The sequence below is a fragment of the Taudactylus pleione genome, unplaced genomic scaffold (assembly GCF_031769625.1).
Source record: "Taudactylus pleione unplaced genomic scaffold, aTauple2 ptg000380l, whole genome shotgun sequence".
Classification (NCBI taxonomy): Eukaryota; Metazoa; Chordata; class Amphibia; order Anura; family Myobatrachidae; genus Taudactylus; species Taudactylus pleione.
Window position 1 is genome coordinate 4,086,475 of NW_028284781.1, and position 27,477 is coordinate 4,113,951.

Below are 27,477 nucleotides of genomic sequence, written 5' to 3' on the forward strand. Positions count from 1 at the left end.
TTTTCATCTATAATAGATGATGTGGGGAGATAAGAGCTTCAGATGTTGGAACAGGGCTCCCACCAGAGAACAGAGCTCTGTTCCTCAGGAAGTGTCTATGCCTGAGCTGATAGTTAGGTAGTCTCTGTCTGTTGGTAAACACTCTTCAGGAGATGGCAACCCAATATAACAACTATAATAATAATAATAATAATAATAATAATAATAATAATAATAATAATAATGTGTCCACTGATAATGATAACCAGCCTGATCCCTTAACAGCAACATACCCCATATGGCCAACTCATGACAGGACACCCAGTTTGCAGCCTCCTATTCCTTATCACACTAATCCAGTAGCCATGGTTGATCAATCAGCCATTTGTGGTCCACCCAATTTTTGGCCTTCTACATTCTAACATATTCACATATCTAAGAAGTGGACAGTGGGAACAATGGTAATTTGAAGGCCACTAACTAACTCTGGTTTTTTTTAATGTCCCTGTACAGGTTGGGAAATACGAACAGAAGGTTTGCAAAGGACTATTTAAGTCAATTGTTTATTTTTGGAAAGCACGCTTCCTGGTCCCCTTCTGGGATGAAAAAAATCCACTCCCAGCAAGCAGGCATGGCGCTCAAGAATTCCCAATAAAGACACAACGCAAAACTTAAACTTAAATCTGAAATGTTGCATTTAATGCTCTGTTCCGCTTGTTCAAATATCTCATGTGGTTAAGTGGACAGTGGGAACAACGGCAGTTTGAAGGCCACTAACTAAATCTGTTTTTTTAATGTCCCTGTACAGGATGGAAAATGCCTTTACAGAACAGAAGGTTTGCAAAGGATTATTTGTCAATTGTTTTTTGGAAGCACTCTTCATGGTCCTCTTCTGGGATGAAAATCCACTCCTAGCCGTAGAAGCAGGCACAGGATTCTCAAGAAAGACACAACGTAAGGCCTTAAATCAGGGGTAGCCAACCTCAGTCCTTGAGAGCTCACGTTTTCCAGACGACCTAGCTGGTGCACGGGTGTATTCATTACTCACCAAAACATTTAGAAAGATCCACAGGTGGAGTTAATTTTTATAGTTTTGATTCTGTGAGGAGACCTGGAAAACATGCACTGTTGGTAGCTCTCGAGTACCAGGGTTGGCTACCCCTGCCCTTAAATCATAGATCTTACACTTGTCCACGTATCTGTGCTGGTTAAATGGCACTTTGAGGCCACTAACTAAGTTTTTTTTTTATGTCCCTGTACAGGTTGGGAAATGCCTTTATAGAAGGTTTGCAAAGCATTATTTAAGTCAATTGTTTATTTTTTTTGGAAAGCACTCTTCCTGGTCCCCTTCTGGGATGAGAAAATCAACTCCCAGCAGCAGCAGCCGCGCTCAAGGATTCTTCTGTGGCAAGGACTGATGTATCACATTTTTTTTGTAAATGCCTCCTCCCGTCCCCTTCTCCCTCAAAAAACTAAATTAAATTTACTACCTATCAACCCTTCCTGTCCCTGCCCTACCTTCAACTACATACATACTCCAACTCCCTCAGGCCTCTCTTGAATAATAAGTGTTTCCTGATGTGCCATGTTTGAAGTTGAACTGCCATGTGTTTGTGCCGCCCACTGCTGCAGCTTAGCTTAGTCAGCCAGCTATCTTGGTGCAAATTTTGGGCCTAAACAAGATGAACATATCAATATTGTGAGCTGTGAAGTGGTCAAAATTGACTGGAAATGAGTGGAAATAAATGTTATTGAGGTTATTAATACTGTAGGAACAAAAAAGGCCAATTTTATGTGATTTAAGTTGTTTTTTTTATTTTTTAAGAAAAAATCCAGATCCAAAACACGAAAACAAAACATGGAGGTGAGGTTTTGGCAAAACCAATACAGATCCAAAACCAGGGGAGATCCAGATCCAAAACCAAAACACGGGGTTCGGCGCACATCTCTAGTTATTTGGTGGTTGGCAGGGCTGTGCTTCTGTTTGGCCACATATTTTTTTAATTGGCAGCCATTAGCACTGGTTTTGCCCATCACACTGACTAAATATTTTATTTGGTACTGGATCACCAACCAAAGGCACCCCTGCAAGTGTCCTGAGGCACCCAAGGGTGCCATGGCACCCAGTTTGTGAACCACTGGTCTACACTATTATACAGCCTATGGTTTATCTTCCTGTATACAGAAATGCATACTACAGTATGATGGGAGTTGGAAGCAGCACTGATACATTTAATATAAAATGCAACAATAGCTGTAAGTGCAGCTGGAATGATGTGCTCCGGGGACATTGAGGATGTAATTGATACACATCTCCTGAGCAGCCTAGCAGCAGAATAAAGTTACCATAGCAGTGCTAAAGTGCATGAAGGTTGCTACTTCTTCTATAGTGGCAGTGCCCCTAAGGTAATGGTCACACTGAACAAATGGAAGCAGCTCATGTGGAGGCAAGGTGAGGGTGGGGGGATGAGTTTTGAAGTGAAAAAGAGATAAAAGGACAAAAATGGGGGCACACGGAGGTGAGACACACAAGATGACAGTAGGGGGAGAGAGAGAAAATAAGTAAAAAAAAAAAGTTACCAAGAGAGATACTACCAGACTTTAGACACTATGGTGAACCAATAAAGAGGGAAGGAGATGGAATCAGAGGGAGAGAGTCATGATGGAGAGACAATGGGGAGAAAGGCTCAGGCGGTAGTCCCGGCCATGTATGTATTCATAGCACCTCCAAAGCATTTTGTAAGAAGTGGGAGCCATGTGCAAACCAATTCAACATGCACATATATTACAGTACACCCAGTAGTCATTCCATAGTAACTGCAGGGTTACTGCACCCTACTCTCAATGGGGGATATGTATCTAGTCTCCTAAAAAGTGAAAGGCTTGAAACATCTCCCCCCTAAGTCCTCTTGGATTTCTCCTTCTACCTCCCACAACCCACCATAATCTTCCAACAACTTCTGCCCAGACTAGACTTGTCCCATCTGATCTCTCCCCTTATGGACAAGCTTGTTAGCACCACTGTTTGTTTGTTGCTATGCTATAAGCGACATGATTGTAGTTATCGCTGGGTTTTTGGAATATGACCTGGAAGGACTGTTAATTATTTGTCATATCACTTATTCACTGACTGGTCCACAATACAACAGGGAAGAAAAATAGGGAACCAAAATATGATGTTAAATCACCACAACCTATAATCAAAGCATTGCATCTTTAGTCAGGAAGATCTTTTAAAATGCAATGTCTATAGCAGAGGTAGCGCTACTACTACTAGACCCATCATGCTCATCTATTTCTACAGAATGGACTTGCAGCATGCTGAGACTTGTGGTTAGTTACCACAGATTATCTACCTCTGCCATACTGTTCCACATAATGTCCTCTAACTGTTTTGTTATGAAATATCTGAAGAAAAAAAAAAATACGAAGACCAAACAAAATATGTAACTGTATAGCTTTAAACTTAAGTCGTCATCACCAAACATTCTGGAAATACTTAAGCAACTTTAAACATTTACAGACTACATAAATAAACAAGAGTGGGATGAGCCATTAACAGTAATACCAGAAGGACATACGGTGCTTTGAACTGGAAGATTGCAGCTTTCACCATAAATAAGGGACTTTTGCTGTGATTTACACCACTGAAATTCTAAATGTTCTTAACACAAACTGAATTAGTCTAAGCTACCCAAGAAGTCAACTAAATACTGACTGGTGATAATCCACTGCCAAAAACTGACTGGTTATGCAGCACTGCTCACCACTTCAGGTACAAAGAGCAGAGGTTTATTTCTAAAGAGCAAAAGTGGAAAACCGCATCTCAAATGTTACCAGGGGCGTATCTATAATGGGTGCAGGGTGTGCGGTGCGGGGCCCCTATGGGGCCCAGTGGCCCGTCTTCTCCGCACCGCACACCCTGAACCCATAATGTTACTCACCTCTCCGGAGTCCCACGTCGGCACGGGGGTCCGGCGCTGTAAAACGACTGGAAAATGGCAGCGGCGGACAATTTACCATCGTTTGTGCATGCGCAGTAAAGGGAAAATGGCCGCCGCAGCCATTTTCCCGGTGACCTGTGCATACACTATAGACTCTGGGCACACTCTAGTGCCCAGAGTCTATAACTCCGGCGCTGGCCGCGCACAGCTCAGTGCGCTGCCGGACGCGGGGGGGAGAGGAGGGGGCCCGTGTCGGACAGTGCACAAGGGCCCCCTCCTCTCTAGAAACGACCCTGAATGTTACCGTGTGTTGTCACCGCTGAGGAACATAAACAATACAAAGGACGGAGGATATAAAAAACATTGGAAAAGTCCTGCACTATAAATTTTATGAATCTAGGGGGAAACAGTCGGGAAGCCGATGGGTGGAATGCCGACCGCTGGCTTCCTGACTGTACAATCCAGGCAAGGGTTAAATGACGCCTGTCATTTTCCCTACAACGGGAGACCGACACCCGGCTTACCGATCAAAGGTAAGACGGGCGCAGACAGCCGCGCGGGGGGGAGGGGGGGCGGTCTTGGAGAACCAGCTACGCTATACCTATGAAATTTATATATTTATTAAGGTGCTAATTGTCTCTATGCCATTTCATTTCTGTTGACATTTTAAACACTTTATTTTTTAGCCACTTAAAAGACTTTTTTTTTGCCAACCGATGGAATCCCATCTCATTTTCAATGATACGACTAGGATGCACCAGGAGACTGTGCTGATTAAATTGAAATGTGACACTTGTATATCTGTGTGCGACTGAGTCTGAATCTGTATACGAAGTGCTACAATGTAGCGGCCGCTGCTTTCTTCCATGCGGCTCACTCACACTTATTTATCAACGTGAGAGTTCTTAGAAATGGAGATGTTGCCCATGGCAACCAATAAGATTCTACATAACATTTTTCTAGCACCATTTAGAAGATAATAGCTAGAATCTGATTGGTTGCTATGGGCAACATCTCCACTTCTAAAAACACTCACTTTAGTAAATATACCCCAAGGTGTCTACCGCCACATGGCGTATTGAGGCTAAATGTAGGCGGACACATCTATAGATAAATCCTGCACCTTCCAGTAGTATATCGGCCATAAAGTCCAATGCTAGGTGCACGCCGACCAATTTATACAAACACTGAAACACAGAGAAGTGGCACATGTAATAAATATATTCCCAATGTACGCTCTTTCTCACTTATTCATTTAAGCTATAAATTAAACAGAACTTAACAGTAGAAAGGGTCATTAAGTTTTTAATGTGGCTCTCCACATTTTAGGCATATCCACAAACCTGCAATGCTGTCCTTATAAGTTAATTATTCACAAACAATCACTAAAGGATTAATTTAATATCGTAACACCATACTGCTGCCCTCAACCTAGGTGCCGAATTGTGCAGAAATATTAAACATATGAGTCACTGGGTGTAGGTCTCAAAGGCAGTTGGCTGGTATTGACTGCAATGTAGTGTGGAATTGGGCACTTTTATTGGTATTAAAGGTCAAAGGTCAACTGGAGACAATTATTTGGATGGTCAATTTTGCTAAATGACACATTTGAGCCCCTCCCCTGTGTATCTGGAGAAGAGGGCAATATGCAATATATCTACTATGCACATGGGGGGGGATTTAAAGTTAATTTGTGGGGAATATTATACATATGTGGGAAGCTCAGGGAGCTCCCTAGAATTTCCCCTAAATATCACCATTATGCAGGGTTATCCTTGATATGCCAATAGAAATGACAACACAATGTGACCTCATTATGTTGGCGTTGGAAGAGATGATAGCAAACTAGGCTTACAGATAAAATAAAGGGGGAAGTCAGGGGTAATTGTCAAACAATCCGATCTACCAGCAGGTGGACCTCGCAGCTTTAATAAAACAACACGTAGCACATGGGTCTAACTATATGACAGTGGTGATAGGCATATCAATAGTGCCTGGAAAGCACTGAAAGAGGAAAAGCTGAATTGGAGGGCAGGGCGTGTAACCTGGAAGGGAGGGGCAACATATGGTTGAGCCCCAGTTTTGAATGATAAAAATCCAATGAATCCCCCCAACCTGGGGTCATTGGATTTTTATGAAAACTGTGCACATATATGCAGTTATCAGCCAATTATGTTCTGTCATTGTTTTAGCTGGACTGGGATCCTGGTCACTGAACAATTGGATCTCTGTAATCATGGTAGTTAGTTTAGAATCAGGATATACTGTACAACGGAATCGGTATGATTTACCACGGGACCCCTGGCCGGCGGTTCAAATCCTGACAGCGACTGCCCGAACAGGATAAAAATCCTGATCGTCCCCAAGGTAAGTATTCACTAACCTATTCCCCCACCCTAACCCTAACCCTCGTTTAGGGTGCTTAACCCTAACCTTCCCCCCCAGTGCCTAACCCTAATCCCCCCTCTAAGTGCCTAAACCTAACCCCACCTTCCCCGTCACCTAAACCTAAATCCCCCGGGGGGGGGGGTGCCTAACCCTAAGTCCCCCCCGGGGGTGCCTAACCCTAACCCCCCCTTCCCCTAACCTCCCGAGGGGGTGCCTAACCCTAAATCCCCCCCGGGAGCCCTAAACCTAACCCCCCCCCCACGGCTGTCCGTAGCGGCGCTTCGGCATCACTTCGATCGAGATGCCGGGCGCCGGCCTCGGTAAAATGACAGGTGTCTAGATGTAGACGCCGGTCATTTAACCCTCGGCGGGATTAAGCAGTCGGGAAGCCGGCTGTCGGGATTAGGTCCGCCGGCTTCCTGACTGTATACTTGTACAGCACAGGATATACTGTACAATATAGTTATTATGGAGCCAATAGTGCACAGAACTACAGTAATTACAGATATTTAACCATATACAAGTTGTATTCTTCTCTAGAGCAAATTGACACCTGCACTATCCCAGGTGCAAATGATCCATCTGAAAAAAAGGTGTATTTACCCGCATGCACAACTCTGCACAGCCCACAATTCCATCAATACAGTATGCCCTCTCTGAATGGCATGGAGAATAAGAATACATGAGAACGTCCAGTTCTCCATTTCATCACAAGTGGACATGCGCACAACTCCTTATTGTCCATTTGCAGTATGGAAACACACAAGATTCTTGCAATCAACTCTCCATTGTCCCCTAACAGTTGACATAAATCATCATAAACCTTCCAATTTCTGACAAATACAGATTTTCTCTGCAACACAAGGAAACATTTGCAGCAGCTGAAATGTATTTACAGTATATGGAATTTGTTATGTTTGTCACACAAATTACTTATTGTAGATACATCATTGGCAAAGGTTTTGTTCATGTATAATGTGTCTCCTTCTCCTAAGTAAAGAAGAGCTAAATAGCTTTATAGCAACCTAATGAAACACACACGTTAATGACGAGTAAAGCAAAATTGCAAATAAGTAGAAAAATTGTTTAAGATTATCATAAATGTATGATGGTATATGATCAGAAAGTGCATTAAACATTTGTGGAACTGACTGCCAGTGGCGTTACCAATAAGCTGCATACACTCAAAGATTTTCTGTCCAACCATCCAACTAGTTGATTGGTTGGAATAAAAATCTGGTAAGGTATGGGAGTAAATGACAATCAGCAATTTGCTCTCAAACACAGGAAAATGGACAAAAACTGTTCTTTGAACAAATTGTTTGGATCATTTTCATCTGTTTTCTGGCATTTAGGAGCAAATTGCTGATCATCAGTTACTCCCATACGTTACCAGATTTTCATTCCAACTAATCAACTAGTTGGATGGTTGGACAGAAAATCTTTATGTTTGTATGCAGACTTAAGCTGGCCACACACTAGACAAACTTACATCCAACCAGCCAACTTGTTGATTGGCTGGAATGAAAATCTGGTGACGTATGGGAGTAACTGATGATCAGCAATTTGCTCCTAGATGCCAGATGAAAATGGTCGTTAGACAAGTTTGTTAAATGTTTGATCTAAACAATTTGTTCAAACAACAGTTTTGTCCATTTTCCGGCGTTTGGGAGCAAATTGCTGATTGTCATTTGCTTTCATACCTTACCAGATTTTCATTCCAATCAATCAACTAGTTGGCTGGTTGGATGTAAATTGGTCTAGTGTGTGGCCAGCTTTAGAATTAAAACTGGACAATCTCTGATGCCAGAACTCAGCAAACACAACATACAATCATCATTTTTTAAATTATATTTTTGCAAAATAAAATAAACAGAACCCTACCATATATTTTTCAACACTATGGGGTATATTTACTAAAGTGAGAATTTTTAGAAGTGGAGTTGTTGCCCATAGCAACCAATCATATTCTAGCACTTATCTTCCAGAAGGTGCTAGTTAAATGTTAAGTAGAAACTCTCACTTTAGTAAATAATGTGATAGAATGCATGATAATTATTAAGTTACATTTGACCAGGCTAATCTTAGTTGGAGTAAATCCTGCTTCTTACCATAGGTCAAGATGTAGAGTGGTTTTCCATTAGTATCCATAGTGGTAAGGCAGGGAGCTTTAGGTGATATGGTTCCCCATCGCTGTAGCGCAGCTTCAAGTGAAGGCGGCCAGTTTGTGACTACTCCTAACTGCTCTCCGCGCATAGCTAACATCTGTGCTCCCTCTGGTTTAGGCTGGTTTGGGTCTGGCTGTTGAACTTGAAAGAAGACAAAATGCAAAACCAATGTTAATACAAGAGAGATTACCTGTGTCCTAAACCACAACAAGGCTAGACGTATTTGCAAACCACACATTCATCTGCACTTGTTTTGAAAGTATTGCTATAGAAGCTAACACATCTTAATTCTCTGAACACATGGGAATATTTACATGAATATTTGCAAATATGACTAAATCTATTTTCATATTAGCTAAAGTTTAATTTTAAGTTAAGTGGCCCTTTAACTGCATTTACTTAGGCAACACCACCTAGAAAACATAATCTGCACTGAATGCTGGATTTTTTGCAAGTATATGAATAGAAACAGGGAAATGATGCCAAACAAACAGAATGTTACTGCCGTGTTTTTCTCTGCTATGTAATTAAATAAAACTATGGAGAGAAAGGGAGATTATTATGATATTAGTGCCCTGCCAGATAATAATAGAATTTATTGGCTCTGTGCACCTTTTGCACTTAAGCACAGAGCTGACAAATTGATCAGATTCAGTAATTAGATACGTGACAGTATGCCATTTCTAGCAGAGTCAGGTGTACAAGCACATATTGAATTTCCTTACAGAGTAGCCTAGCCTCGGGGCATTGTGCTATATTCCATAGAACAAATGAATCCCTCTCCAAGTTGTCCAAATATAAAAGAGGCCATATTTTGGACCATAATAGACAATCGATAATATGTCCATTGTGGGCCAAATACTATTTAAAAAAAATTATGCCACCTAACACAGCCTTTTGCACACTTCTAATTTGTCAAGCTTCTTATTTGAGTGTGGGTCACACGTTTATTTGGAAGGGGGGGTGGGGGAACCGGCGGAGACCCTTATAGGCAACTATCTCCCAAAATTGTCAGAGACATTGTCCTTCTGAGGGAAGCTAAGATCCAGTTCTCCAAGGAGAAAAGGAATCACTTGAGACTTGCGGCTAAAGTGGCCTTGAAGACCTTTGTTCACTAAGGGGTTTTATGGCTCAAGGGGGTGGGAATGTCAAGGGACCTCCCCTAATTTGAACGAAGGGAGGCCTGAAGACCCTCATCCTTTTAGGGGCTCTTATAGCAAAACAGAGTCTATGGTTTTCAAGGGGTGGGGGTAGGGCCAGAAAGATAGAGACACTTGGAAAACCCCACCTACCATAAGGGTAAATCATTATCTTGGTAAACTGAACAGATCATTTTACTGAACAAAGCCCTCTAACCACCTACCGCCCATCCCCAAAACTGCTCCCAAGTTGAACAGCTACTAGTGATGTACACATGTAACCATTCCAGATATTTACTAGAATTTAGTAGAACATATAGTCAATATATCAGTTTTAAATGGCAGAGAGCCCTGACACACAAGGAACCAGCTGCATGGAGAATTGAAGGGGTACAATGACACCCCACCCTGTAAAAAAGCAATGTAACAAAAATGCAGAGAGATCACAATAAGTGTCTAAAACATATACAGTATACAAGATTTCATATGTTTAGTGTAAGACACAAAAAATTATGACGAAATATCATGCTAATAACAAATTAACAGATTCTGTATTTCACATTTAGACACTAGAAATCGGTGACCCTAAGATAATTCAAAATCACACATACAAATGAATAGGGAAATCCAGTAGTGCCGATGATAAGTATTTTAATAAATGAGTCTCTCTGCATGCATTGAGTGGTGACAGACTGGGTAATTAAAAGTACAGTAGGTTTTCATATTACATAAACTTAAGCACTAGCATATATAGGTGAGAATCATAAACAATCGGGGATAATGCCATATTATTTCTCCCTGCTCTCTACCTCTACATGACATATACATCTACTTGGTTGCTTTATATATTAAATAACCATTGTTTCATAGAGAAACCAATTTTTTATGCATTTCAGAGTCTCTTATGAAGGATTACATTAGGTAACAAATGAAAGAACAGTTTAGACCTTTTAAATTCTCTCAAGATTTTTAACCATTTAAAGTGACAAAAACCTAACACAATTAACTGTCCCAACCAAAGGAAATGTATTTGGTAGACAGAGTTATAAGTTATCCCTCTGTGCAATCTCTTAATGACTTTAAGAAGATGCGTCCACCTCTTTTCATCTTCTATCTATCACAGTTTTGGAACTTTATGGACAGGTTCATGATCCAAATAATATTACACAAATCTCCTGCCGCTAGGTATTGCCTACAAGCTATTTAATGGTGAGCGGATTGTCACACCACAGTTGACTGACAAGACTGTTCTTGGAGGAGATAAAGAAGGAAACGATTGGATCATTATCAAGCAAGTTGTTGTAGGAAGATTGCGTACAGTATATGCAATCATTTGTCATAGTCTTGTTGCAATGGCCCTTGTACAAAACTTTGAGCACAGTGGTGAACAAACCATATGGGAGGATCAGCCCCATTGTGTCCAGTTAGTAAGTGAAAATGTATTATTCGTTTTGACCTGGTTTTGCAAGCAGTGGAATTAGTCATGTCTGTGTATTGCTTTTTTATTTTAAATATAAAGCTAGTAAGAAGCTGTCAGAGTTTACATCTAATTTTGCAGGTCGCCTACCAATGTAATTTCCCACCAGAGAGGTGTTATCTGGCATTTGTTGAGAAGGAAAAAAATAAATTCATTTAGTAATGACACAGACTGACTTCTGTGTCTCCTGGAGAAACATTAAAGCTTCTCAGAGAGATGTAAAACCTAAGATTGCAGGGCTATTAGCACAAAGATTACATTTAAATAGGCTAATTTAAATGTATTCTAATGAGCATTTATCCCAGAGGTTCCAATACCAAACCACCTACAGCTACATTGGTAGGTCAGCAAAGTGTCTTTTTTAAACTAAGGAATAAAGATTACAACTACAATATAAAACAAATGCCATATTTTATGCTCCAAATATTGCTTGGTTTCTAACATGTATCACTCTCTCCGCCGACCCCCCCCCCCCCAGTCTAATTTCTGACCACTTTCCCCCATCTCCCTTATCTCATAATCTGTGTTCCTCTTTCCTTCTTTCACCTTTGAGCAGGGGACTGAGGGTTTGTGGGTGGGTCTGTGTGGGGGTCTCTCTCTCCCTGTGTCTTTCATCCAATACCCTCTTTCCCTCCTCTCTCTCATCTCCATCTTCCTCCTCCAAAATCTGTAATCTCTTTTCCCCTTCTATCCCTCTAACGAGTCACCAGAAGGGAGGGGCATGTGTGTGTTTGGGTTGGGAGGGGTTGTCACCTCCACACACTGACAGGTCTCTGGGTACAGAGATGCGAGTCTGAGGATGTGTCAAGCAGGCAGCTTCCAGTGAGAGGTGTGAGGGGGCGGGGCTATTAGACACCTGCCTTACAGCTTTAAACAGTATACTATGTAGATGATTTATTGCTTAGCTCACCACTTCATTTTACTGTTCCCTTGGCCTATTGGAATCCTCAATTATAAAAGGTCATACAGCGCTTTAACAGGGAATCTGTGATCTCACTTCTCCAGGTGTAGGGGGCAATTGAACAGATTGGTTGGGGAATGTGAACTCATCATTGTTGGTAAACAGCAGAAGATTTTAATTCCCCGAGAGTGAACTGCGCACCATGAGGAGGTTTGGAGCACTGGTTTTCCTACTGGTCAGTCAAGAGCAAATTTTTTTTTTTTTTAAATTGAGAATTTTTTTTTACAATTTTTAGAGAATACATTATAAAGAGTAACAGGAAAATAATGTAGCCATGTTGGTGTATGGCTAATATATTATTTATGTACTATTGTGGTAATTCAACTACTTGCGTCATTTTAGGGAATTCATTGTTTTTATTTTTTTTAAATATATTTTTATTCAGGCTGGAGCACAAATAAACAAATTCTAATTCATACAATCTTTAGATCAATAGTATAAAAAAATACAATAGTCTGTTGAACAGAACTGCCACATAAATAACAGATATGTGAAAAAAACACAACAAAGGAGAAACAAGTAGAAAAACAAACAGTTTGCTTGTATAGAATAGAATCCATAATAGTGAAATCAGGCAGGCGTGGTTTGAAACAACAAGCGTATTCGAAGGCATATTAATTGGAACATCTAATAGCTGCCTAGTTTCATACTATTGCGTAGAATGGAAACATTTATGTAGTTTGGTTTTTAGATCTCCTGATAGTAAATCTATAAACCCTTCCCAGAGCTGACAAAATTTCTCAGTTTGTCCCTCCTTGCGTAAGGAAACTTCCAGCTAATCCATATGGAAGACCTAAAATAATTTAGCTCAGAAGAGAGACAAGTAAGGAGGGGTCACCATGGATCCATTGAAGTAGCATACATTTACGGGCAACTGCTGATATTATTAACATTAGCTTTTTGCTGCCTTGCGGAATTCTAGTAGTTGAGGGTACAAATCCCAGGAATGCCGCCGTAAGTGGTTAAGGAGATAAGTCATAAGGGCCCATACACACTGGACGATGTCGTCAGCAGTTGGCCCGGCATCGGCAAGTGCATCCACACTTTCCGATGCTGGCCATAACGAATGACGGCGGGAGGGGAGAGGAGGGGGGCATGCTGCATTCGGCAGCATGGCATCGTTAACTATATCCCCAGACTGAGCTGCATTTACAGCCGACTGAGGAAATCATTATCGTCCCGCGGGAGCGCGCATCGTTCATCTGTGAGTGCATACACACTGGACAATATGTACAATATATCTTTGAACGATATCGTTAATGGATATTGTCCAGTGTGTACGCAGCCATAGCAAATCGACGGCCCTGCCTCCCAAAGTGGGCTATGAGAGGACAGTCCTACATGCAGTGTATGAAGGTAGCATACAGGCTATTACATTTTGGACACACTCCAATATCGGAAATACCCATTAAATGTCTACGATGTGTCCATTGTGAAAAATTTTGTAAAACATCTCCCTATACATTGATGGAGACAATACACGAATGGACTAGGAAAAAGTTGTCAATTCGACAGTCTATGTCAATTTGGGGAGCCCAAGAAGAGATCCCTTTCTCGGATTTCGTCAAATCTAAGGGAACATGTAATAGCTGGTAATGAATGGATATGGCCTTCGTGCCCATAAAAGGGCTAGCTAACAAAACGTCAAGTGGATTGGACCAGTCTAATGGGGAGAAGTGCCTAATCACCGAGCTGGTTGGGCGTGATAAAGAGCAAAAGTGTGTGAGCTCGGTATTGCATATTTATCTACAAGTGCCTGAATGCGGAGAGGAGACCTGGTAGTGACATCCACTAGTGCCCTGATGTAAATCATACTTTTGGAATGCCAGGAGGATAAGGGCAATGTCGCTTGGCCATTTTGGAATGCAGGGTTTGCAACCAATGGTAAAAAGATGGAATGATGGCTATTCAGGCCCCTCTATATCTGGTGGAGTACAATACTGACCAGCAGGTAATCAGCAGCAGATTCTGGGAAATTATAGGGGGGATTCCATGTTTAAGGCAGTGCAGAAATGAAAGGAGATGTTGGTTGGGTAAAAAAAAATTGGTCAATATCTGTTATGGTGTATAGATCTGTGCCATGAATACAGTCACGAATGTATCAAGAGACACCCGCACGGCTGTATAATTTCAGATCAGGGAGATTCACACCCCCCTTAGCAGTGATCTGTTGCAATTTAAGTAAACCCACCCTCGGGCTTTTGTTTTGCCAAATAAAATTTCCTAAAAACAGTATTTATGAACTTTTCATCCTCTGTAGATAACAAAACAGGCAACATCTGGAGTGGGTATAAGAGTTTTGGAAAAGTGGTCATCTTAAGCAAATGTATTCTGCCCAAATATGATTAAATGATTCCACTTCTCCAATTCCCCCAACACAGCCCTCACAGTTTTAGATATATTATGTCTATATAGATTGTGGATGTTTTTGGTAGGAATATTCCCAGGTATTTAATAGATTTTGAAGCCCACTTAATCTGAAGGTCTGCACTCCAGGAGGGCGCTTCGTGGGACCCGAGAGCATACCTTGAGATCTAAGATATATACATATACGTGGTAAACCTGGGCACTGGGGATATGACAAGGTAGGACTCAACGGATCCAAAGTATAACTGATCTATTACGTATAACAGATAAAATAGCTCCCTTGGGAGTGAAAATGATAATAAAATGATATGCACAATAATTAGCTCTGGTGAGCAAGTAGACAGTAAATACTTACTAACCTTCCAATAACTCTTCAAAGTCATCCACAAAGAACTCCCGTAAAGGTGGCCGTTTGGGCCTTTTGAGGGTGTTGACAAGTTGCTGGATCTTTGCAGACACTCTACTGCTTACCGGAACTCCTATGGCGCAGAAAGAACCAAGGTCACACTTAGTATGCATGTGTTGCAAGATCAAAGGTTGCAAAAACATGATGGAAAATCACGTCTTTATTTGTGTTGTGAATTCCTCCCATACACCTACAAGTGTAGAGATCTATCATATTCATATCCATCTCTCTGACTCAACAACCCCCAACAGCTGCTCTCTGTGTATGGTAAATGCTGAGCTAGAAACAGCTATATACTACCTGCAGAGTCACTGACCATGGTTTGAGAAAGCAGTTACTTCAATAAGTAAAAATAAATTGTACTACATAGAAGACTGACAAATAAACCAAATGACTCCATCAAAGGTCTCCCAAAATGATGAAATAAAAACTAGGACACACACATGACAATAAAAAATACAAACTTAAAGGTAGTAAATGGAGTAGAACAATAAAAACAGCTTATTACCACTTATCCTGTTAATATTGTGCATCTAGAAGCTGGTTAACTCAGAATTGCAAGTTGAGTTTTAGAAGTTAGAAGAAAAACAAACAAACACAATTCTGCCTCTCAGAGATGTCTCCAAGTCACGCTCTGCATGGACATAACAATTAAGGAGAGCAAGTAGCTCAGCTGGCTAATACACACAATTAATATACACATCTAATAGTTGCTTTATTTCTTCTTTACAAGGAACTGCTCTGTATAACTTTTTCAATCTTAACACTACATACCGTACAGATTACAAGGACTCAACATCTGGACAGAGGGCAGCACCTCTACAGAGATTATTCAGTATGCAGTTATCTGAACATTTCCGAAACCCAGAGAGTGAAACAAAATAAATTATTTATGCTGCTCTTATGTTATACAGACGGACAGGATATCCAAATAATTCCTCCTCTGCTCAGTGAGTGGAGCAGGGGAATGGTAGAGGTATTTATTTTGTGGGGGGGATTTGGGTAATTTTTCAATGTCATTTAGTACATTTGAGGCATGGAACTATAAATTACAGACAAACGCTTTATCTGGGGGAACTGGAACACTGCGGTTCGCGAACAGTAAATGAACTCTTGCAGAAGCTTAAAAAATAAATTCAGTATTCAACAACGCTGAAGGCAATATCCATTAATGTGGAAGCAGTTGTTCTGCAGTGTTGTGAAATGTAGCAAAGTAGTAATTATTTTCTCACAATTTTAAATGACTGTTTGTTCTGAAAATAATTAACATCCGTTCCAATCAAGTGTACTGAAATCTGTTTACCCAGACATTGCTTTTCCTTCCAATTCATCAATATTTTGTTTTCGTTTAATGTTAGGTTAATTCTAAAAAGTTAATTATGAGAGATATAACAGGTTCTCCTCCTAATATAAGATGAAATGTTATTTTTAGTGACAATTGCATAAAAAAAAACCCTAATAAAAGAATAGAATTGATTTGTAACAATGCTTAAATTTAAGGATATTCAAAGAATGGTCATATTATTAAATTAAATATAGAGTTCTAAATGTATATGCAACATACACCTATAGCCTCAACAGAGATATGGTTCACAATCTAAATCTTAACTTTTATAAAAATTATTGAAGAAACCAGAATCTATAATATAATCTCCTTAATGGCTGTCTAACAGTTGCACACTACAGCTGAGGGAATGCCCCGCTGCCCTTATAGCTCTCGGTGACTGCTAGGGACAGCAGGAGGACAGAGAGAACGGGTCCCAGGAAAGAGAGCAGAGGGGACAATGTGGCAGGACAAGGAAGAGGGGTCCCAGCAGAGACAGAGGAGAGGGCACAAGGCGGCAGGGGAGAGAGGAAAGTGAGGAAAGAAAAGAGAGAGAGAGACACAGACAGTGATGGGGACAAGGTGCCAGGGCAGAGATGAAAGGTTCCAACAGAGAGAGAGAAGAGGGCACAAGGCGGCAGGGCAGAGAGTGCGAGAGAGAAAGGAGTGGGGGACAAGGTGACAGGGCAGAGATGAGGGGTCCCAGCAGAGAGAGAGAGAGGAGAGGACACAAGGTAGCAGGGCAGAGAGAGATGGTTTCAGGAGATAGATGAGAGAGGAACAAGGTGGCAGAACATAGAGGAGAGAGAGAGAGTGCAAGAGGAGTGAAGACAAGGTACCAGGGCAGAGAGGTGGGGTAGCCAGAGAGAGATAGAGGAGAGGGGAAAAGATGGCAGGGAAGAGAGGAGGGGTCACGAGAGAGAGACGGACGAGTGGGGAGAAGGTGGCAGAGCAGAGAGGAGGGGTCCTGGGAGAGAAAGATGAGTGGTGACAAGGGTGGTAGGGCAGAGAAGAGGGGTTACAGGAGAGAGAAGGGACAAGGTGGCAGGCCAGAGAGGAAGGGTTCCAGGAAAGAGAGGAGACAGGACAAGGTGTAATGCAGAGAAGATGGTTCCCAGTAGAAAGAAAGTAGAGGTGATAAGGTGGTAAAGTAGTGATAAGGGGTACCAGGAGAGAGAAAGAATAAAGGGGACAAAGTGCCAGGGCAGAGGTCCCCAGAGGGAGACAGAAAAAAAGACAATGAAAAAAACACCCCTGCACAATAGGGAGAGGGGGAGATGGAGGAACAAAATTGGGAAGGCGTTGGTAGAAAGAGAAAAAAACTGTACAATAGCTAGAGCACTGGCAAATTAGTCCTAAAGGGTGAGTATGATATGTTGGCATAAGAGTGTTGACATGGTTATAATGTCGACATTTACCATGTGGATATTCATTATGTAGACAGTGATGGAATGTCAACATGTTAGAATGTTGGCATATCGTCTCTGGTGGTCCAGCCAGCGTGGACTTACTTCCGGGACCTGGCAGTCATGTGACTGTGACTTCCAGGTCAGAGATGCTATCCTCCGGTTCTGGTGAGTATTTCCTCCCTATCCCTGACACTAATCCCTACCCCTCCCTCTAGTGTCTACCCTATTTCCCCACCCCCACAGCCTAGCACTCCCACCCGTAGCCTGGCCCTAATGTCGACATTCTGACAATGTCGATGTGTTGTTTGTTTACATTTTGACACTGTTGACATCATAACTGTCAACATTGATCATAACTGGCAACATTGTGTTGTTGATATTATGAAGATCTACATTGTCATTGTCGACCTTTTGACTACATTGCCAGTTTTCTTTGTTCTTTAGTAAACATAATTGCTTCAAAATTGTTTGGAAAAAGAAGAGCTTTCAACCGTGATCCTTGTCTAAAGCTGTCGATACATTAACGATAATCATTCAGATAAGTCCATTTAACAACTGTTCTCAATTTCTATCTTTCAATGCATGGACAGGATGATAAACAGCCAATAAACAGTTGGAAAACGGTTTGGATCATTTGGATCGTTATTAAACCTGTGCGATCCTCCCAATAGTCGTTTAGCTGACTCCATGCTATTAAATGAAGATTGTATCTATACATCTTGCAGTGTAAGGAAACCCGCCATTAGGTAATATAGTTATATCAGGTTCACAATTACTGTCTGATTATGCTGGTACTCACCATCACCTGTTTCCATAAGTTCAGCATTCCCGTACTTGGAGGTGACCCGTGGTGTTGATCCTTGTGGCCTTTCTACTTGTATGGAGTGCTCTGAGGTGTATGTGGTAACATCTGGAGGGGCTGAATGGTTTTCTGTAAAATACAGAATGATTTAGCTGTATATAGAAAGTAAAGCAGCAGCACCAAGCCTTCATAGACTTTATACTGACAAAAATCCCCCAGAACTGGGCAGCAGAGCCAACTAGGATTAATTTACACAGTGCAAGACAGAAAGCATTATCGACACACAATAATGAGAAACCTCTACATGAAGGCAGCCATGGCAGATGCTTTGCAAATGTTTTTAACACATTCAGATTAATATAATAAACACACACACACACACACAAATAGCTAAACCTTCTGCAAATAAAAAAAACAAAAAACAGAAGGGTAGACAAAAGCACAAAGATCAATCATTAAAGACAGGCAATCGTTAACAATTCAGGTAAGCAGGGGCACTGCAATCAAGCATTTCTTGCATTATAAAGTTATTAGCAGATAGCAACCAAAGTGCTGAAACATCATAAATTCCATATATGCTGCTAAAATCTTTTAGTTAAATATTGTTTTTAGAATTTCACCTTGACCATGTGTAATGAATACTGTGGAGCAATGATAGCCGACCAGATATACTTGAAGGGCAAAATGTGCGGCCTACCAACCTTTCAGAGGGCCCACATATTACAGTTAATCTCAGCAATAAATTAAAATTACATATAATCAAAAACAGAGCAGGCATTTGAATGTAAAATAAACAAGCGCTAGAAGCCATAAACTACAAATTTGACAACTCAGCATTTGAAAGACGTAAAGTCATGAGAGGCTTAAGCTGGCAAGGGAAAAAGCAGAGGATGACCAACTGGACAAAATATAGGAAGGAACTGGAGCTCCAGGTAGAGGTCTGCGAACCACATGTTGCTCATCACTGCTGTATAGTATATTCCCAGATAGTGACTTAAGGGTATATTTACTAAAGTGCAAGTTTTTAGAAGTGGAGATGTTGCCTACAGCAACCAATCAAATTCTACTTGTCATTTAGCTAACACCTTTTAGCAGGGGCATAGACAGCCACGCCAGGCCCAGGGGAAGAAGGTGGCATGGCCAAACCCCCCCCCCCCACTTTTGCAGCGCCACAAAGTGGTGCTGCGCGCCCCTCAGCCCGGCGCATAGCCAGTGGGGGGTGCGTTCTGTGTGATCGCTCTCCCCACAGGCATAGGAGACTGCAGTGGCTGCTACTTAGCAGCTGCGAGCAGTCTCCCAGTCCAGCTCAGTGTGCTGAGCTGCTTTGATGTAAGAGGGAGGGGGACCTGCCTTTTAGAAGATAAAAGCTAGAATCTCATTGGTTGCTATGGGCAACAGCTCCACTTATATAAACCCGCATTATAGAAAATATACCCCTTACAGAGATAAAATATGTAGAAGTAACTGTTCCCTTTACGTACAGAACTTATGCCGGGTACACACTTGGTCGACAGCGCACCAGATGACGGACCCAGCAACTATGCGACCAATTTTGTCAAGCATACACACTTACTAAACAGCTGCATGATATATATCTGGCCAGATATGCCCGCCCAGTTGTAATGTAATTGTCATTGGTTCCTGTGGCCAGTGTAAAGAGTTGATCGGTCGACTGTACACACCTACAGATGTAAATAATATATCTTTCAGATACATTTGTGAAAGACGTGGTTCACAGATGTACCATGTGTACACACCAGCTGATGCATTAAACGATATACAGTCAGGTGCATAAATATTGGGACATTAACTGAATTTTCAGATTTTGGCCTCTATTCACCACCACAATGGCTTTGAAATGAAACAAACAAGATGTGCTTTAACTGCAGACTTTCAGATTTAATGTGAGGGTAATTACATCCAAATCAGGTGAACGGTGTAGGAGTTACAACGGTTTCTATATGTGCCTCCCACTTTTTAAGGGGCCAAAAGTAATGGGACAAACTAAACAATCCTAAATCTAACTTTCACTTTTTAATATTTGTTGCAAATCCTTTGCAGGCAATTACAGCCTGAAGTCTGGAACGCATAGAAATCACCAGACGCTGGGTTTCATCCCTGGTGATGCTCTGCCAGGCCTCTACTGCAAATGTCTTCAGTTCCTGCTTGTTCTTGGGGCATTTTCCTTTCAGTTTTGTCTTCATCAAGTGAAATGCATGCTCAATCGGATTCAGGTCAGGGGACTGACTTGGCCATTGCATAACATTCCACTTTTTAGACTTAAAAAACTCTTAGGTTGCTTTTGCAGTATGCTTCGGGTCATTGTCCATCTGCACTGTGAAGCATCGTCCAATGAGTTCTGAAGCATTTGACTGAATATGAGCATATAATATTGCCCAAAACACTTCAGAATTCATTCTGCCGCTTTTGTCAGCAGTCACATCATCAATAAATACAAGGGAACCAGTTCCATTGGTAGCCATACATGCCCACGCCATGATACTACCACCACCACGCTTCACTGATGTGGTGGTATGTTTTGGATCATGTGCAGTTGCTTTCCTTCTCCATACTCTTCTCTTCCCATCACTCTGGTACAAGTTGATCTTTGTCTCATCTGTCCATAGGATGTTGTTCCAGAACTGTAATGGCTTTTTTAGATGTTGTTTGGCAAACTCTAATCTGGTCTTCCTGTTTTTGAGGCTCACCAATGGTTTACATGTTGTGGTGAACCCTCTCTCTATATATATATATATATATATATATATATATATTTATCTACAGCGCTGTATTCTTGTTTCTATATGTTTCTTTGAGTTGAGGTCTGACTAACCTCTTTACACAGCTGCTGATATTATACAGAATATTTACTGTCTGTTAGCGCTCCTTCAGTATTTACTGTAACCCTCTATATTCACTCTTGTGAAGTCTTCTCTTGATTGTTGACTTTGACACATATACACCTACCTCCTGGAGAGTTTTCTTGATTTGGCCAACTGTTGTGAAGGGGTTCTTCTTCACCAGGGAAATAATTCTTCTGTCATCCACCACAGTTGTTTTCCGTGATCTTCTGGGTCTTTTGGTGTTGCTGAGCTCTCCGATGCGTTCTTTCTTTTTAAGAATGTTCCAAACAGTTGATTTGGCCACACCTAATGATTTTGCTATCTCTCTGATGGGTTTGTTTTGATTGTTCAGCCTAGTGATGGCTTGCTTCACTGATAGTGACAGCTCTTTGGATCTCATATTGAGAGTCGACAGCCACTGATTCCAAATGCAAATGTCACACCTAGAATCAACTCCAGACCTTTTACCTGCTTAACTGATAATGAAATAACGAGGGTATAGCCCACACCTGTCCATGAAATAGCTTTTGAGTTGATAGCCCCATTACTTTTGGCCCCTTAAAAAGTGGGAGGCACATATATAAACCATTGTAATTCCTACACCGTTCACCTGATTTGGATGTAATTACCCTCAAATTAAATCTGAAAGTCTGCAGTTAAAGCACATCTTGTTTGTTTCATTTCAAAGCCATTGTGGTGGTGAATAGAGGCCAAAATATGAAAATTCTGTCAATGTCCCAATATTTATGCACCTGACTGTATATCGCTCGGCGGCTGTACGTACGATTTATCACCTAGTGTGTAACCAGCATTACTGTCACAATTCTTTTATAAATAGTAAGCTGTTCCCTTTATCACGGTCAGTGGTTTATTAGTAATAAAAGTCTCCAAAGCTGCCTTACAGATTCCCACTGAATGCAATCACTATAGTTAGTTAAAAAGCAAGCTTAGCAGAGCAAACAACAAGTATCTATAAAGTGGTTTGGCAGGACACATGCACGTTTGATTGCTTTATAGCTGCACACCTCACATTTTCCCACAGCTATATTTGCAATAAAAAACAGACATTTAAATAAGATACTTACTTGTGAAATCACGTACATTTACTACATTACACTTATATACACAGTAGAGGCAGCATTTAGCAGGTTGAAATATTATTTATAAAGCCAATTAATTCACTAGGTACCAGTCCCAGTGCATTCTGAGTGACGTCACTGGCTCCTAGTGAATGAATGAGCTGCTCTCTATAGGTCCAGCCCATACAAAGAGGCTAGTTCCAGTAGATGAAAGCTATAAGTGCACTATTGACCTCATTTACCATTTGACGCAAATTAAGCTAGAAGGTGCACTATGGCAAAACCATGTTGTGCCGCCGGTGGGAGGGGGGGTCAAATTTAAAATGTAAAAGGAAGAATATGTTGGCTACATGCAAAAGTCAGGTATTATTTTCCCTGCATACAAAAAACCCCAAACATTAGCTTTTGCACCCCATGCATTACTATATTGTTTATCCAGGTGCAACATTGCTCCAAACTGTAATTGTGGCCTAAAAGTTCCATGAAAACAGCCTTGTGCAATCACATTTAAATCATTATAAACTCAGAGCCTGATTCAGAGATTTACGCAATGCTGATATTTACGCAGTTAAGAGTTTATCGGTAAACTGCGCATGTGTCTAAGCGCATACATCAAAGTACACAGCGTAGTCACTCACAGCGACTTTTTACTCACTGTGCGACTGACAGTCAGGGAGTGTTTGTGGGAGGTATCAGGGAGGGGCTGCAAAGAGCGCAGGCATGTCGCGGCCATTTTCTGTAAGTGACAATTTGTATCTGCGTTCCCATATGTAGTGAACATGGCTCCGGCGTCTCAGTTCCCGCGGCCATTCTTAGAAGTCATAGGGTTACTCAGAATTGCTATAATCGAACGGTCTATGACCGATGCTGCATCTTTATACGCAAGTGCTTGGATCTGCACAGCAGTTGCGTATGCCTCGGTGTCTGCAACATATACATATTATCACACAGCAGCTGCGTATGCCTCGGTGTCTGCAACATATACATAGTATCACACAGCAGCTGCGTATGCCTCGGTGTCTGCAACATATACATATTATCACACAGCAGCTACGTATGCCTCGGTGTCTGCAACATATACATATTATCAGTCACACAGCAGCTACGTATGCCTCGGTGTCTGCAACATATACATATTATCACACAGCAGCTGCGTATGCCTCAGTGTCTGCAACATGTGCATATTATCACACAGCAGCTGCGTATGCCTCGGTGTCTGCAACATATACATATTATCACACATCTGCGTATGCCTCAGTGTCTGCAACATGTGCATATTATCACACAGCAGCTGCGTATGCCTCGGTGTCTGCAACATATACATATTATCACACAGCAGCTGCGTATGCCTCGGTGTCTGCAACATATACATATTATCACACAGCAGCTGCGTATGCCTCGGTGTCTGCAACATATACATATTATCACACAGCAGCTGCGTATGCCTCGGTGTCTGCAATATATACATATTATCACACAGCAGCTGCGTATGCCTCGGTGTCTGCAACATATACATATTATCACACAGCAGCTGCGTATGCCTCGGTGTCTGCAACATATACATATCACACAGCAGCTGCGTATGCCTCGGTGTCTGCAACATGTACATATCACACAGCAGCTACGTATGCCTCGGTGTCTGCAACATATACATATTATCACACAGCAGCTGCGTATGCCTCAGTGTCTGCAACGTGCATATTATCACACAGCAGCTGCGTATGCCTCGGTGTCTGCAACATATACATATTATCACACAGCAGCTGCGTATGCCTCGGTGTCTGCAACATATACATATTATCACACAGCAGCTGCGTATGCCTCGGTGTCTGCAACATATACATATTATCACACAGCAGCTGCGTATGCCTCGGTGTCTGCAATATATACATATTATCACACAGCAGCTGCGTATGCCTCGGTGTCTGCAACATATACATATTATCACACAGCAGCTGCGTATGCCTCGGTGTCTGCAACATATACATATCACACAGCAGCTGCGTATGCCTCGGTGTCTGCAACATGTACATATCACACAGCAGCTGCGTACGGGATTGCAAAAAAAAAATAAAAAATCAGGTGTGTATTAGATTCAACACCACGCTCAGTAATCTAGATCATGAAAGTTGCGGAATTGATTACAAGCAAATTAGTAAAACTTATTGTTGAGGTACTGGTACCATATCCTATTGTAAAGACCTAAATTTGTACCCGTAAAAAGACAACAAAGCAATCTATCTATCCTTCAAAGCAAAGCAGTGTCACTCTCCGAACACAATCTCATCAATGTGTGTATGTAATATATATATATATATATATATATATATATATACATACACATACACACACATGTATGTATACATATAGAAAAAGAGAGACATGGTATTACATTGAGGGGCAATCCTTACCCCCCTCCCTACCTTCCCCAATATATCTTATGCCCTAGATTAGGGGTGGGCAATTAGCGTCCCCCCAGATGTTGTAAAACTACACATCCCAGCATGCCGTGTCACAGTTTTGCTATTTGGTCCTGCTGAAAATGTTGCAATGCATGCTGGGATTTGTAGTTCTACAACAGCTGGAGGGCCTCCTATTGCCCACCCCTGCCCTAGATGCTTACCACAAATCAAGGCATGGTTGCATGGGAACTATACTGTTCTCCTAGTCCCTCTAAAGCCCACACCATACTTGCTTGCACTTCTGGAATGTCCAGGAGACTCCAGAATTTCAGGAAGCTCTTTGAAACCCCCTGGAAGAGCATGCCATTTTCCCATATTCCTGGCATGTCACATAATCATGGTCCTCCCTAACCAGAATGCTCGATGTCATGAATCATGCCACTGCACTTTAGGGGGGCAACACTATGATGATGTGAATCATGCCCATCTACATTCGGCTCTGGACCTCCCTTCTTCTCCAATGTGATGCCAAATATGACGCACACCTGTAAAGAGCAAATTAGCCTAGGGACCTATGGACCTTTATTGTCTTTTGTCAGCTATTTCCTGCACCACAGACAACTTCTGCCATAATAAGGAAACGTTACATACTTTAACTTACAACTGGGATAAAATGTACTGGCAAGGTGGGCAAATAAATCTCCTCATATAAGTGGTTCTTCAGCACTTTTAAAATTAAAGCATCCATAAATCAGGCTTCGTTGTGATCATCAGTCCTTCTACTCAAGTATGTCCGCAGCAGCATCAGTCTCCACTTTCACAGACAAATCATTTCTCCCAAACAAACAGCAGGGATAGATCAAAAAGCATCAGCAAGGAACAATTTGGAAGTGCTGACCCGAGTCATATTAACCACCCATCATACATCAATCTCTAAATACTCCATTAACGTCTCACTGCGACAAGATATCCTGCTAGCTCTTGCTGGGGTTTTATTTTAATACAAAAAAAAATTCAACAAGGAAAGCAAGACATGAAATAGGGAATATAAAAAAAATTACTCATATAGTATTTTTGGGTCCAGGGCAGTTGCAGGAGAGATGGGAGAGGTATTCAAATAATAACTCAAAGTACATAGAGACATAAAGAATAATTACACAGACACAGTATTCCGAAACGTAACTAAAAATAAAATTAATTCCCTATTTAAAAAATAAAAATGAATAAATAAAACTCTCTCAGATGATAACATTCCAGTTTTTATCAAAAAGGTATATGTAGTGCATACATGCAGACTTTCATTATCTGAATGGGGGGGGGGGCGTGGTGCTACATTCTTGACCTGCTTCCAGGTGTTTAAAGATGCAATTTACTGCAATTTTACAATGGGTGGGGGGCGTGGGGTGGAGCTACATGCCACCATGGCATTGTCCCACCTGTTCTAAGCCACCATCATGGCGTTTCAAAGCGGGGGAACGGGTAAGGATGCCACAATTCAGTGTGATTCATCCAAACTTCGGGCGGTTTTCTTCAGGTGCCAAGCTGGCAGCACTGGGAGATAGGCCAACTTTGATGGGAGACCGGGTACCTAAATTTGGGACTCTCCCAGACCTTCCTGGAGAGATGGCAAGTATGATCTAGTAGTGTTAGATGCAAAATTAAGCATGTTGGCACAACCTTCTTTAACTTGTTTGATGGTGGGTAACACTACTTTTTGCACTGTTCAACTTTTAGTCTGTGGCTTTTTGTGCAATATATTCACCTGCTGCTGGCCATTTAGCCATTGGAATCTTGCATATAAATTTTGGTTCACATAGAATTCCACAACCATTTTTGTCCAGTCCAATCTATGTATTATTTTGAGCAACATTTGTGAATGATGGATACATTCAGACATGCAGTATTAGTTTGTAAAAATGAACTCCCACTCTGTAAATATACTGTGACAATCTGCTTCCAATTGTCTTTAAACTATTTGCTTATCATCTCCTATGGTGAATGTCTATGTGATATTGAAACCTTTAGAAGTCAGGAAAGATCTTATTTGTCTACTCTCTTAGAATGTCTAGGAGACTCCTGAATTTTGGTGGCAATCCACCTGGGCTACCTGGAGAGTAGTGCTGGGGCTTTATGACTTATTTTGCAGTGAATTGTAATTAGTACGCCCAAGATGAATACTTGCCCACTCTCCCTGAGCTTTCAGGCGACTCCCGAATTTGGTCTCCAGGAAAGTGGGTATCCCGCCTATATGTCACAGGGGACAGGACTGTGATTCATGGCACTCTGCCCACCTCCCTGCTCCTCTTCTCAGAGTTCATGGACAAGCACTTGCCAAAGCTGATGTGTGATGCCGGAAAATGCGGCCCTGCACAGCGGGGAAATGGAACAGGATGATGCAAATTGCATCGCCACTGACCATTGCAGTTGTCACTTTCCATCCATAATATTCTAGAACTGTGGTCCCAAAAGCAGGCAAGCAAGATGGGAAGAAGATGAGTACAATGGAAGAATTAATAGGGAAGTAGTATAATCGTGGCTTTGTATCCACTGTTTCAGTCTCACAATTAAATTTCATATTTAGTTTGGATTTGAATAAAGGCTATAAGATCAATTATCTCAATATGAATCTTATATATTTTTTTAATGCCTTTGTAATGCCAATAATTAAGATTGAAGTCTGGGACACGATAAGCCAGGTTCAAGAGTGGTAATTGACTAGAAGGAATTTTTTTAAATCGCCCCATCTTTCAACATTGACCAACTGCATAGTCTCGACAGATATTATAAAT

At 41.4% G+C, this 27,477-nt stretch overlaps 1 protein-coding gene across 3 annotated transcripts in view; it reads right to left on the reverse strand.

Annotated features, from left to right (window-relative positions):
- The window catches only part of DIP2C (DIP2 acetate--CoA ligase C (putative)), a 530,217-nt gene that overhangs the window by 243,565 nt on the left and 259,175 nt on the right, over positions 1-27,477 (reverse strand). For all 3 annotated transcript variants that reach the window (XM_088445439.1, XM_088445438.1, XM_088445440.1), the window contains 3 exons: positions 18,362-18,493; positions 14,783-14,902; positions 8,423-8,620 (listed from right to left, as the gene is read on the reverse strand). In XM_088445439.1, the coding sequence (XP_088301565.1) occupies positions 8,423-8,620; positions 14,783-14,902; positions 18,362-18,493 (450 nt within the window). The remainder of the gene's footprint in view (positions 1-8,422; positions 8,621-14,782; positions 14,903-18,361; positions 18,494-27,477) is intronic.